Below are 15,412 nucleotides of genomic sequence, written 5' to 3'. Positions count from 1 at the left end.
CAACACCACAGTTCAAAAGCATCAATTCTTTTTTATTTATAGTCTAACTCTCACATCCATACGTGACTACTAGAAAAACCATAGCTTTGACTAGATGGACCTTTGTTGGCAATGTAATGTCTCTGCTTTTTACTATGCTCTCTAGGCTGATCATAGTTTTTCTTTCAAGGAGCAAGGGTATTTTGATTTCATGTCTGCAGTCACCTTCTACAGTGATTTTGGATCCCCCCCAAATAATGTGTCACTGTTTCCATTGTTTCCCCATCTATTTCCCATGAAGTGATGGGACCAGATGCCACGATCTTCTTTTTCTGAATGTTGAGCTTTAAGCCAACTTTTTCACTTTCTTCTTTCAGTTTCATCAAGAGGATCTTTAGTTCCTCTTCACTTTCTGCCATAAGGGTGGTGTCATCTGCATATCTGAGGTTATTGATATTTCTCCCAGCAATCTTGATTCCAGCTTGTGCTTCATCCAGTCTGATATTTCATATGATATACTCTGCATATAAGTTAAATAAGCAGGGTGACAATATACAGTCTTGAAATACTCTTTTTCCTATTTAGAATCAATCTGTTGTTCCACGTCCAGTTCTAACTGTTGCTTCTTGACCTGCATACAGATTTCTCAAGAGGAAGATCAGGTATTTCCAACCCTTTAAGAATTTTCCACAGTTTGTTGTGATTCACACAGTCAAAGGCTTTGGCATAGTCAATAAAGCAGAAGTAGATGTTTTTCTGGAACTCTCGCTTTTTCAATGATGCAACATGTGTTGGCAATTTGATCACAAAGTATTTATGTTAATATTTGCATTGTTAGCAAGCTGGCATGCATGTATTTGATATCAAAAAATATTTTTAAGTGGATGAACAGGTTAATAAATAAATCAAATTTTGTAAGACTTTAAGAATCATTACACTGGTTTTTAAATATTTTTTTGAAGTATAAGAAGAACCACCAAGAAAACACCTCAGAATGGGAGAAAATAATAGCAAATGAAAAAATAGACAAAGGGTAAATTTCTAAAATATACAAGCAGCTCAAGCAACTCTCTACCAGATAAACAAGCAATCCAATCAAAAAGTGAGCAGAAGACTTAGATATTTCTCCAAAGAAGACATACTGATGGCTAATAAACACATGAAGAGATGCTAAATGTAGCTCATTATTAGAGAAATGTAACTCAAAACTGCAATGAGATATCTCCTTACACCTGTCAGAGTGGCCATCATCAAAAGATCTCCAAACAGTAAGAGGGTATGAAGAAAAGGAAACCCACTTGCACTGCTGGTGGGGATATAAACTGATAAAGTCACTATGGAAGACAGTATAGAGATTTCTTAAAAAACTAGGACTAAAATTACCATGCGTGCCTGTGTGCATGCTGTTACTTCAGTCGTGTCTGACTCTTTGTGACCCAATGGACTCTAGCCCACCAGGCTAGAATCCCACCATGGGATTCTCCAGGCAAGAACACTGGAGTGGGTTGCCATGCCCCTCTCCAGGGATCTTCTTGACCCAGGGATCATTTCTGTGTCTCTTATTTCTCCTTCATTGGCAGGTGGGTTCTTTACCATTAGTGATATCTGGGAAACCCATAAAATTAACCCATAAAACCCATAAAATTAACATATGACCCAACAAACCCACTATTGGGCATATATCTTGAGGAAACCTCAATTGAAAAAGACACATGAGAACACTTTCTAACACCATACACAAAAATAAACTCAAAATGGATTAAAGATCTAAACATAAGGCCAGAAACTATAAAACTCTTAGAGGAGACCATAGGCAAAACACTCTTTGACATACATCACAGCAGGATCCTCTATGACCCACATCTCAGAATATTGGAAATAAAAGCAAAAATAAACAAATGGGATCTAATTAAAATTAAAAGCTTCTGCATAACAAAAGAAACTATAAGCAAGGTGAAAAGACAGCCCTCAGAATGGTAGAAAATAATAGCAAATGAAGCAACTGACAAACAACTAATCTCAAAAATATACAAGCAACTCCTACAGCTCAATTCCAGAAAAATAAATGACCCAACCAAAAAATGGGCCAAAGAACTAAATAGACATTTCTCCAAAGAAGACATACAGATGGCTAACAAACACATGAAAAGATGCTCAACATCACTCATTATCAGAGAAATGCAAATCAAAACCACAATGAGGTACCATTTCACGCCAGTCAGAATGGCTGTGATCCAAAAGTCTACAAGCAATAAATGCTGAAGAGAAATGATGTGGAGAAAAGGGAACCTTCTTACACTGTTGGTGGGAATGCAAACTAATACAGCCACTATGGAGAACAGTGTGGAGATTCCTTAAAGTACTGGAAATAGAACTGCCTTATGATCCAGCAATCCCACTGCTGGGCATACACACCGAGGAAACCAGAATTGCAATGTTCATCGCAGCACTGTTTATAATAGCCAGGGCATGGAAGCAACCTAGATGTCCATCAGCAGATGAATGGGTAAGAAAGCCGTGGTACATATACACAATGAAGTATTACTCAGCCGTTAAAAAAATACATTTGAATCAGTTCTAATGAGGTGGATGAAACTGGAGCCTATTATACAGAGTGAAGTAATCCAAAAAGAAAAACACCAATACAGTATACTAACGCATATATATGGAATTTAGAAAGATGGTAACAACCTGTATGCGAGATAGCAAAAGACACAGATGTACAGAACAGTCTTTTGGACTCTGTGGGAGAGGGAGAGGGTGGGATGATTTGGGAGAATGGCATTGAAACATGTATATATCATATAAGAAACAAATAGCCAGTCCAGGTTCGATGCAGGATACAAGAAGCTTGGGGCTGCTGCACTGGGATGACCCAGAGGGATGGTATGGGGAGGGATGTGGGAGGGGGGTTCAGGATGAGGAACATGTGTACACCCGTGGTGGATGCATGTTGATGTATGCAAAACCAATACAATGTTGTAAATTAAAAAAAAATTTTTTAATAATTAATCTAAAAAAATTAATAATACTGGATTCCTCAGTGTGTATGCCCAGTAGTGGGATTGCTGGGTCATAAACAGTTCTATTTCCAGTTTTTTAAGGAATCTCCACACTGTTCTCCATAGTGGCTGGACTAGTTTGCATTCCCACTAACAATGTAAGGTTCCCTTTTCTCCACACCCTTTCCAGCATTTATTGCTTGTAGGCTTTTGGATCGCAGCCATTCTGACTGGCGTGAAATGGTACCTCATTGTGGTTTTGATTTGCATTTCTCTGATAATGAGTGATGTTGAGCCTCTTTTCATGTGTTTGTTAGCCATCTGTATGTCTTCTTTGGAGAAATGTCTGTTTAGTTCTTTGGCCCCTTTTTTGATTGGGTCACTTATTTTTCTGGAATTGATCTATAGGAGTTGCTTGTATATTTTGAGATTAGTTGTTTGTCAGTTACTTCATTTGTTATTATTTTATCCCATTCTGAAGGCTGTCTTTTCACCTTTTTGTTACAATTAAATAGAACATTGCATGCATATCTCATCAGAATGAACTCAGAGACCTGGAACTTTGAGCGTTTGGAGTCTCTAAGATCCTGAAACTTCTTTCACCAAAAGGAAAAATATTCAAAATTATTATTATTAATAATTCCTCTGACAGTGTTTGAAAATTAGCAACCTACATTCACCATATTGTAGGTGATAGTGGTGAGTAGTCATTGTATTAATATTTTCTTATTCTCACTACCATATTAGCACATATTGGATATTTCTAATGAAATAGGAACTCTTATACCATATTATGTGCTAATTTAGTTAATCTAAACTAAAATTTCTTAGTTTTAGCATACCATTTCACATTTTCCCCATATTCTTCTAACCAGGAAGTAAAACATTAGAGAAAATCAGGAGCTTGGTCACTATCTTCAGCTGGAAATGATGGAAAGTGGACAAGATGAAAGCCCTGATATCACAATTTGGACTCTTGAATTTTGTTTTTATAAAGTGTTGGATTCTTATAAACAACATATGGAATGAGTGTAGATATTTTTATCTATCAGATTAATTAGGGAACAGATTAGAATATATGATATTGTTTGAAAATAACTGTTTTCAAGGACTTCAGATTCTGATAAATAAATATGAGTGTTTTTTAATTTTAATTGAAATGTTTGAGGTAATTTTGTATACATAGGTTTAGTGAGGAATCTTTTGTCAAAAATTGCTAATGACCTGTCCAAAACCAAGTAATAAAGAGAGAGCGATGTTATTTCTCAACATTCAGAAAACTAAGATCATGGCATTTGGTCCCATCACTTCATGGGAAATATATGGGAAAACAGTGGAAACAGTGTCAGACTTTATTTTCTGGGGCTCCAAAATCACTGCAGATGGTGACTGCAGCCATGAAATTAAAAGATGCTTACTCCTTGGAAGGAAAGTTATGACTTACCTAGAGAGCATATTCAAAAGCAGAGACATTACTTTGCCAACAAAGGTCCATCTAGTCAAGGCTATGGTTTTACCAGTAGTCATGTATGATGTGAGAGTTGGACTGCGAAGAAAGCTGAGTGCCGAAGATTGATGCTTTTGAACTGTGATGTTGGAGGACTCTTGAGAGTCCCTTGTACTGCAAGGAGATCCAACCAGTCCATCCTAAAGGAGATCACTCCTGGGTGTTCATTGGAAGGACTGACTCTGAAGCTGAAACTCCAATACATTGGCCACCTGATGAGAAGAGCTGACTCATTTGAAAAGACCCTAATGCTGGAAAAGATTGAGGGCAGGAGGAGAAGCAGACGACAGAGGATGAGATAGTTGGATGGCATCACCGACTCAACGGACATGGGTTTGGGTGAACTGAAGGAGCTGGTAATGGGGCAGGGAGGCCTGGTGTGCTGTGGTTCATGGGGTCGCAGAGTCGTACACAAGTGAGCGACTGAACTGAACTGAGACAGGGAAGCCTTGAGCTTCCCAGGTGGCATTATTGGTAAAGAACCCAGCTGCCAATACATGAGGCACAAGAGACACAGTTCCATCCCTGGGTCAGGAAAATCCCCTGGAAAAGGAGATGGCAACCCACTCCAGTATTCTAGCTTGGAGAATCTCATGAACAGAGGAGCCTGGTGGGCTACGGTCCATAGGGTCAAAAAGTTGGACAGGACTGAAATGACTTAGTACCCGCTGCAAGCAAACTGTAGCTGACTAGGTTCCTCTGTGCATGGGATTTCGCAGGCAAGAATGCTAGACTGGGTTGCTGTTTCCTTCTCTAGGGGATCTTCCCCACCCATGTCTCCTGCATTGGCAGGAGGATTCTTTCCCACTGAAACACCAAGGAAATCCAAGAGAGTAGTTAAGTGTTTAAAATACTGTATGAGTCAGAGTTATAAAGTTGTTACTTATTTTTTTACCTACATCCTGTTTTATCTTTATGTATTCACAATGAAAGAGGACAGTTTAGATACTGCAAGAAACAACTTCTTTGGAAGTAGCTAGGCAACATAATATGAACTACTTAATAAGAGCCTCTTCAAAGACCTTTCTTGTGCTATAACAAATTCTTGGACTCATAAAGGAGCAGGTAGAAATGAAATCAAGCAAAACTTTGCAGGCAATCAGGGGATTTTTCAAATAGCGAAAGACCAATAGTCATAAGACCAATGATCTTACAACTGAATCATGGTTAAAGTTCTGTTAAATCAGTTTCTTTTTTTTTTTCTTTCTTTCTTTTAAAAATTTTTTTTCTGTTGTTAGATATTTCTTATTCAAAATCTCCAATAGTTTTAGCTTTGTGGTTCTTCAGTTTTCTATTCTATTTTGTACCCTCCCACCTCCACTCCAGCTTCAGGCATCACCTGCTTTAGCAATATCAACTTTGTCTGAGAGAGGACAAGGAACCATCCTTTGAATCTTTGTCTGCCTGCCAATGTAGGAGATATCAGGGACATGGGTTGATCCCTGGGTCAGGAGGAACCCCTGGAATAGTAAATGAAAACCCACTCTAGTATTCTTGCCTGGAAAATTCCAAGGACAGATGAGCCTGACAGGCTACAGTCTGTGGGGTCACAAGGAATCAGACATGACTGAGTACTGAACACACAAACACACAAATGAGGAGGACTTTGTAGGTAAGGAATATGTTTGCCAATGGATCTATATCTCTTTCTATTTTAACATCATGATATTATAAAACACATTGATAACTTGAATCCACCAGAATTTAACAAAAAATTATTATTTGTGCATAATATTTTTATATTTGCATTGTTTATTAAGACATAATGCATATATTTGATATCAATAAATATGATATTTTGATATCATATTATGAACAAGTTAACGAACAGGTTACTAAATAAATTATTCACATTTTATGACTTTAAGAATTATTATTCTGTATTTTAATTGCTGCCTTTTCAAAAGTATAAAAGGAACCATCAGGAAAAATAGAACTATAATATCTCTTTCAAATCAACAGAAAAATTTAAATTCTCAAAGCAATTCCCTAATATAAAGTATATATAATAAAAACACTTTCAAAAATGCAAGGAAAATATGCAGCAGCAATCAAAACAAATTGTTTAGGTTTGGAAATAAATTTCAATCAGTAAAACAATACTGCTAGTTGGAGTTATTTCACACTGATTATTTGCAAATGCTTACACAATAAAATACATATCAGTAAGTAACTATATATATAAATGACAAAAAGAGTGTAAACTAAAAATACACAAAGTTTTTTGGAAATAAAAATTATATAAACCAAACACATACTCCCCCCAAAAGGGAGGAAATAGACACACAAACAAAATAGACACTCAAACAAGTAAATGTTGGGTAAGATCACCTTGGTAAAGCAATAGATGATAGGTTTACACACAGCAGTTAATCCTCAGTATATCACATTGTTCCATTTCCATGTTCATATGATTGTCCACAAGCAAAATAATAAAATATATTGAAATTATCTAGTTTATTAGTATGTGGAAGAAATTTCAAAATTGTGGAATTCACTTAAAGCAGCCAAAATTTATTAACTAATCCTCAAATTCCTGTTTAATAACACTGGTGTGGACTCTAACAATGGCATTGTGGAAGCTAACAATGGCAAGGCTAACAGAAGCCTTGCAATTTGTGTTTTTGACAAATAATATGAGTTTACAATATACTAAGAATGTGTTTCTTACAAACCAAAACTGTCATCAGGTTTCTTTCTTTTCAGGCTTGTAAATATTTTTCTAATGTTTGCATGCCATTACACTTTTCACATTTCTTTTACATTTTCAGTAAGAGACAAAACTGTAGCAATTCATACATGTGTGTAGGTATATTTGCACACTTATATAATGGTTACTGTTGAATAAGAAAGAATTTGAAGTGTATTATTGACTAGTGTAGACAGATTTTCAAAGTTGTTGAAAAACTAGGATCTTACTTGTTTATTCCTCTCAATACCTTTGAACTGTCAACTCTTATCTCTTTGTCCATGAAATACAGGTAGAGAAAGCCAGCCTTGGAATTCTCCAGACAAGAATACTGGAGTGAGTAGCCATTCCCTTCTCCAGGGGATCTTCTGAACCCAGGGATTGAACCCTGGTCTCCTGTATTGTAGGTGGATTCTTTACTGTCTGAGCCACCAGGGAAGCCCAGAAAAAGCACTGATTTAAAAAAAAAAATCACTGAGAATAGCAAATATATCTCTGCGGTCATTTGTGCTCTATTTCTAAGGATATAGTTCCTAAAGATGAGATAAATATCCTATTTATGTCCTCCTTGTTTCCTTTTAAAAGTTGTAGTGTCGATTATTAAAGCTGGTTTTCTTGTTACATGAGAAATCTACGTTCATTTGGAATACATTTACAATACTCTAAGTTAACAAGCCAAGCTTAAACCAAATATTGTAGTACTGATCATAATTACATAGTCATAAGTTGCTCAGTCGTGTCCAACTCTTTGCGACCCCATGGACTGTAGCCTACCAGGCTTCTCCGTCCATGGGATTTTCCAGGCCAGAATACTGGACTGGATTGCCATTTCCTTCTCCAGGAGATCTTCCCAACCCAGGGATTGAACCGGGGTCTCCCACATTATAGGCAGACGCTTTACCATCTGAGCCACCAGGGAAGTCCATTAATTACATAAGACTTTCCAAAACAAATTTAAAATGATTGCAATACATTATAACTTAAGTTTTCTGCAAGGAAAATGGGCTCATGTTGTTCTGTGGGAGACAAGTGTGTTGAAGTTATGACATTAACACAAGAACATGGTCACTTATTTATAAGTACAATTATTGTACCACCTGTTGCCTCTTCCTGTTTCTAAAATCCTTAGAAATGTTTGTTTCCTCACTAATCAGTTCTCAATTTTACATTCCATGTTCTTTTTCTAATATGGTTGTTTATTCCTCCTCCCAGTAGATTTTCCTACATAAATTTAATAAAATTCAGTCACAAATAAGTATCTCTAAAAATAAACTATGTAAATGAGATTCTTAATCTGAGATCAGTCGGAGGGTAGGTAAATTACAAGAGTCCTGTGACTATGATCAAGAGCTATTCTCTTGCTGTTTTCCCATTCTTCATTAAACGGCTGTGCTTCTTTCTTGATATTACCACAACAGAGCCAAAAAAGATTACCATTTGCTTAGAAAAATAACTAGATATTCATAATAAACATGGAAAAATGTACTGTATTGTAATCTGAGAAGAGAAGTAAATATTTTCCCATGAAAATCCAGTCTTTCTGAACATTTCAGCTTTCAAATTGGTAGATGGAATCGTACCTGAAGTTGTGTGGATATAATAATCAGTTATTATAAATCCCAAAACTCCTCACATTTTTTACTGCCTCCTGCTGCTGCTGCTAAGTCGCTTCAATCGTGTCCGACTCTGTGCAACCCCATAGACAGCAGCTCACCAGGCTCTGGCGTCCCTGGGATTCTCCAGGCAAGAACGCTGGAGTGGGTTGCCATTTCCTTCTCCAATAGGGAATTTAAAAAGTTTCTGCCTCTACTCTCACGTTTGTAAGTCCTTTAATACCTTAGTTTCTGGAAAGCCAAACAGTGAGTTGAATGCAATCTGCTCCAGGTGTTCAGGATATTGGTTTAAAAAAATCAAGAATGTACAATATATATATATTCAAGTCCTCAACTACTAAATCTTTTGACATTTGCACTATAGGACTGAATATTTTTAAGATGTGTTATGTATCCTAGGGAATATTGTAAAACACTTGAGATACAGGTACTGATTTGGGAATTAAGCTAACCCCTATTGAAAAAGGAGCAGTGGAAGTTTCTATTCTCACTGCCTAGAAGATAACACATGGAGAATAAATTAATCTGTATGTATCTACTCCAGTACTCTTGCCTGGAAAATACCATGGATGGGGCAGCCTGGTAGGCTGCAGTCCATGGGGTCCCTAAGAGTCGGACATGACTGAGTGATTTCACTTTCACTTTTTGCTTTCATGCATTGGAGAAGGAAATGGCAACCCACTCCAGTGTTCTTGCCTTGAGAATCCCAGGAACGGGGGAGCCTGATTTCTATGGGGTCGCACAGAATTGGACACGACTGAGGCGACTTAGCAGCAGCAGCAGTAGCAGCAGCAGCAGAGATTTTAATGTTTATTAAAGAATTCTCTTCCTTCCCTTGTAAGGATGTTCAGAGGTTTTAATCTCACACACATTCCTATTTCTTTTTACATTGACTTTTTTTTCTTGCATGTGAGGATGATCATGAATATTATGGAAATGTATAACTCCATCAATAGTTCAGGCTTATTATGTTAGTAATATTTTGATGCCTAAGTTTTGAGATAATAATGATGTTGAAGATAACATAAAAAATAATAAAACACAAATGATTCTAGTTACGTATCCATTAATTAGACATTGAAAGCAACACTTGTATTTTTTACTATTTGGAAAAATCATTTTAGAAGTAGATAAATCAGATACTTTAAATTTTATACTGTAGAATTAACTGTTGGCACATTTTTAAATATATATTTTCTATGTGTATGTTAGTCAGTCGCATCTGACTGTGACCCCATAGATTGTAGCCTGCCAGGGTCCTCTGCCCATGGAATTCTCCAGGCAAGAACACTGGAGTGGGTTGCCATGGCTTCCTCCAGAGGATCTTCCTGACATAGTGATTGAATTCGGATCTCCTACATTGCAGGCAGATTCTTTACCATCTGAACTCCCAGGGAAGCCCATATATTTGCTATATGTATATATTGGAAAAGGAAATGGCAACCCATTCCAGTATTCTTTCCCAGTGAATCCCATGGACAGAGGAGCCTGGCAGGCTACTATCCATGAGGTTGCAAGAATCAGACACACCTTAACAACTAAAGAGAAAGAGAGAGATGTATATACATGGGCTTCTATATTGACAAAAGTTCTGGTAATAACTACTAAAAAATAAATTGTACCATTTTAAATTGATGTTAAATGATAAGTAAATTATTTTAACCATTTTCCATATATAGAGAGACATATATGCATACATAGAGAGAGACATATATACATACATAGGGAGAGACACAGAGAGAACAGTCATTTTTCTTTTTTGCATTTTATCATTTTTTTTATTGAAGTGAAATTCACATGCCACATAAAATAGCACTCAAAAATGCACAACTGAGTACCTTTTGGTACATTCAAAGTGCTGCACAACCGTCAGCACAATACTATTTCAAAACATTTCCATTACCACAAAAGAAATATCTGTAGCATTAATCAGTAACTGCTTATTAATTTGTCACTTCTCTTCTTACCAAGGACTATTTTTTGTTGTTGTTGTTCAATGGATTCCCTCTTCTGGAGATTTGATGTAATTGAAAGCATGCAACTTGTAGCCTTTAGTGTCTGTCTTTTTTATTTAGCATGCTTTTTTTCAAATTTTATTTACACAAGAACATGTATCAGAACTTCATCCTTTTTATGGATGAATAATAATTCCTGAAATGGATATGCTTAATATTGTTTATCTATTAAACAACTGATATTCAACAGCATTTGACTTCTTTCAACTTTTTGATTAACAATGATACTATGAATGTTTCTACATAAAATTTTTGCTGCAGCTGTGTTAAGTTGTCTGATTATATGCCTAGGAGTTAAATTTCTGAGTCATATGGTGACTACTTTTAAATTGAGTAATTACTAAACACTTTTCCACAGTGCCTGTGTGATTTTTACATAGTCTCCATCAATGTATAATAATGCCATGTTTCAAAATATTGCCAATATCTGCTAAATTTAAAACAAAATAGTAATCATTTAGGGTATACATTAATTATCCTAAACTTATTGTGATTATTGTTGTTTTGATTTTAATTTAATGATGTTGAAATCTTTTCATATATTTGCTGGCACCTCATATCTTCTTTAGAGAAGTGTCTCCTCAAGTTCTTTGATCATTTAAAAATGGTAAAACACCTCAGAAAGAGACACAAATATCTGGAGCAGTTGTTGTTGCTCAGTTGCTAAATCATGTCTGGCTCTTTGAGACCCTTGAACTGCAGATGCCAGGCTTCCCGGTACTTCACTGTATCCCAGAGTTTGCCTAGACCCCTGTCTATTGAGTCAGGGATGCCATTTAATCATTCTTCCTCTGTCATCCCCTTCTCCAGTGCTCATTCTTTCCCAGCATCAGGGTCTTTTAGAATTAGTCAGCTGTAGGCAACAAAGATCATGGCATCCGGTCCCATAACTTCATGGGAAATAGATGGGGAAACAGTGGAAACAGTGTCAGACTTTATTTTTCTGGGCTCCAAAATCACTGCAGATGGTGATTGCAGCCATGAAATTAAAAGACGCTCACTCCTTGGAAGGAAGTTATGACCAATCTAGATAGAATATTCAAAAGCAGAGACATTACTTTTCCAATAAAGGTCCGTCTAGTCAAGGCTATGGTTTTTCCTGTGGTCATGTATGGATGTGAGAGTTGGACTCTGAAGAAAGCAGAGCGCCGAAGAATTGATGCTTTTGAACTGTGGTGTTGGAGAAGACTCTTGAGAGTCCCTTGGACCGCAAGGAGATCCAACCAGTCCATTCTAAAGGAGATGAGCCCTAGGATTTCTTTGGAAGGAATGATTCTAAAGCTGAAACTCCAGTACTTTGGCCACCTCATGCGAAGAGTTGATTCATTGGAAAAGACTCTGATGCTGGGAGGGATTGGGTGCAGGAGGAGAAGGGGATGACAGAGGATGAGATGGCTGGATGGCATCACTTACTCAATGGACGTGAGTCTGGGTGAACTCCGGGAGTTGGTGATGGACAGGGAGGCCTGGCGTGCTGCGATTCATGGGGGCGCAAAGAGCTGGACACAATTGGGTGACTGAACTGAACTGAGGCAGCAGGTGGCCAAAGGATGGGAACTTCAGCTTTAGCACCAGCCTTCTTTACGGTCCAACTCTCTTGTCCATAAGTGACTACCAGAGAAACCATAACTTTGACTCTAAGCGCCTTTGTCATCAAAGTGATGTCTTTGTTTTTTAATATGCTGTCTAGTTTTGTCATGGAGCAGTTATATGCTATCAGTAATTAAATAAAATACATATGGATTAAATACTTTAATTTAAAAAAACAGAAAATGGCAGATATCTCTTTTAACCATCTCTATTAAACATTGTTTGGAAGTTCTATTTAGAGAAACTGGAGACAAAAATGGAATATATATATTCCTGAATATATATCTGTTGTTTTTTTGTGGATTCCTTGAGACAATCAACATCATTGCGTTACTCATTTGATGAAGACATTTATTGAAAAGCAAGATTATTTCATTCTCATTTTGAAGGTTTCATTAATTTCCACTTATTCCATAAAGTAACTGAAAAATGTTAGTGTTTCTTAGTTCTTCTTTGAAGAATATAATGAATATATACATAGGGAAATTACAAAGTTGAGCATCCTCCCCAAGTTAACTACCTTTTAAGTCCAGCTTAAGGAGCTTACGCAAGCCCTGTCTGAGCTCCTTGTTCTTGAGTGCATAGACCATAGGATTGAGGGCAGGAGGAATGACGTTGTGGAGTACATTGAGTAGAACTGGGATGAGGGGAAACATCATTGTTGCACTATGGGTGATAGAAATGACAATAATGATTGTGTAGAAAAACAGGATTAGGATGAGGTGGGAAGTGCAGGTACTCAGGGCCTTGGATATAGCTTCCATTGAGTTCAGTTTCAGTACAGAGTGAAGTATCAAAGCATAGGATACAAGAATAAAACCCAAATCACTCCCCATGAATATCCAGGCCAAAAGTAGCTGGTAAACACTGTTGACTGTTCTGTCATCACAGGATAGACTAGTGACACCAAGATTAGAGCACAGACAGTGCTCAATTTGGTTTTTTGAGCAATAGTGTCTCTGAGCCGCCAACACAGGAATTGGGATGGTAGTCAGGCTGTTTCTGAGTGCCATGAGCACAGTAGCTTTGAGCACAAAAGATTTGGTGATGATTGATGAATAATACAGTGGTTGACAAATTGCCACATATCTATCTATAGCCATGCAGACAAAAATGCCTGATTCCATTCCTACAAAGCTATGTATGGCATACATCTGTACAAAGCACTCAGGGAGACCAATGGTCTTTGCATTGAACCACAAGATGGTCAAAATCTTGGGCATGATGGTGGTAGCAAGGCTCATGTCAACCACAGCCAGGATGCCCAGGAAATAATACATAGGCTGGTGCAGTGTTGCCTCTTGATTGATGATGATCAAGATAAGGATGTTTGCACTGAGAGCTAAGAGGTAGAGCAGAACCAGGGGCAGGGATAGCCAGTGCTGCCAGCTGTGAATGCCTGGGAATCCCAAAAGAATGAACTCAGAGACCTGAAACTTTGAGCTGTTGAAATTTCCGAGATCCTGGAACATAATTCACTAAGAAGAAAAACATTCAAGGTTACTACTCTTAATAATCTCTCTGACAGTGTTTGAAGAAGTTGCATTCATGGTTTTGTAGGTGTTGTAGGGGAATCCTCTTTTTAAACTCTAATTCCAGCACTAACGTTCCTTGAAAGGGAAAGGTTTTTGAGAGTGTTAGTCACTCAGTCATGTCCAACTCTTTGCGACCCCATGGACTGCAGCCCACCAGGCTCCTCTGTCCATAGAATTCTCCAGGCAAGAATACTGAAGTGGGTAGCCATTCGCTTCTCCAGGGAATTTTCATGACTGGAGGATTAAACCCAGGGTTCTTGCTTTGCAGGCAGATTAGAAGTATCCAACATTCTTTGGGTATTTCTAATTAAACAGGAGCTATTTTAACACATTGAGTGTTAAATTATTTATCAAAACACAAACTTCATACCATAAGTCAGTTTGTATTTTTTTCATCTTCTCGTAACTGAGGAACAGAACTTTAGAGAAAATCATGACTCTGGACATTATCTTCAGCCTACAAGTCATGAAAGCTGGAGATGTAGCCTTCTGATATCACAGCCTGCACTCCTGAATTTGTTTTGCTGAATTATTAGAAACTTAATATATGCAAGGAGTATAGAAATTTCTGTGCATGGAGATATTTAAGTAATAGACCAGAATATATGATACTGAAAATAACTCTTATTTCAAGGATTTGAGATTTTGTTAAATAATACTGTGTCCCATTTAATTTTAATTGAAATGTATGAAATAATTTAGTGCACATTTTAAGTGAGGAAGCTTTTATCAAAATTTGCTAATGACTTGCCCAAAACTGTAATAATAAAAGAGAAATGTGATTTAGGAATATCATTGTTATTCAAAACCAATTAATTCTGGTTTTCAGTAACTTTCTCCTACTTGATGTAGTTTTGATTCTTGGAGCACTCCAGATAGCCAAAGTATAAAGAATAAAGCAGGCATTAAAATATTAGTTTGAGTTTAAAAATAAAATAAAATTAAAAAAATATTAGTTTGAGGTAAAGATTTTGAAAATCAAATTACTTGAATCACGTTAGTGCTTATCTGTCAAAATTTATTAATCACATACATTTTAATGCAAAAGGGGAAACATATTTCATGATCTGTTTCTCCTAAATGTCTATTATATATTTATTTATATGCTTTCAATAAATTAAATATTAGGGATGTATTATCAGGACATAAAATTTTGAAAAATGTGGTTCAAAACAATAGTATGTACAGAACAATAGTATGAATATAGTCCTGGAAAATATATTCATTCTAATCCAAGTGATACCATCCCATTATACTTATAATAAGATAATGAAGAAGGTAGATTTAAAAAGATATATATTTAGACAAAAATAAGAATTCTTTTATATATATTATTTTTATTGACCTCTAATTTTAATAGTCTATTTTTATAGCTTGTATTGTTTTTAATCTTAATATTGGAACTATTTTTCAAATGTCATATGTTCTTTTTTTAATATCATTAATGTATTTTATTTTATTATTTTATTTTTTTTACTTTAA

The 15,412-nt window shown here is 36.5% G+C and overlaps 1 protein-coding gene across 1 annotated transcript; it reads right to left on the bottom strand.

Moving 5' to 3' along the window:
- Positions 1-12,907: 12,907 nt before the first annotated feature.
- On the bottom strand, positions 12,908-13,867 carry LOC113904814 (putative olfactory receptor 56B2). Its single transcript, XM_027561903.1, has one exon. The coding sequence runs from the start codon at positions 13,865-13,867 to the stop codon at positions 12,908-12,910; it is 960 nt and encodes a 319-aa protein (XP_027417704.1).
- Between the last annotated feature and the right edge of the window lie 1,545 nt (positions 13,868-15,412).

This window comes from Bos indicus x Bos taurus, chromosome 15, assembly GCF_003369695.1.
Source record: "Bos indicus x Bos taurus breed Angus x Brahman F1 hybrid chromosome 15, Bos_hybrid_MaternalHap_v2.0, whole genome shotgun sequence".
Classification (NCBI taxonomy): domain Eukaryota; kingdom Metazoa; phylum Chordata; class Mammalia; order Artiodactyla; family Bovidae; genus Bos; species Bos indicus x Bos taurus.
Note: the sequence above shows the minus strand (reverse complement) of the source record. Positions and strands in the feature narration are given on the sequence as shown.

Coding starts and splice junctions, on each gene's coding strand:
- LOC113904814 (XM_027561903.1), bottom strand. CDS start 13,867: ATGTTCCAGGATCTCGGAAATTTCAACAGCTCAAAGTTTCAGGTCTCT.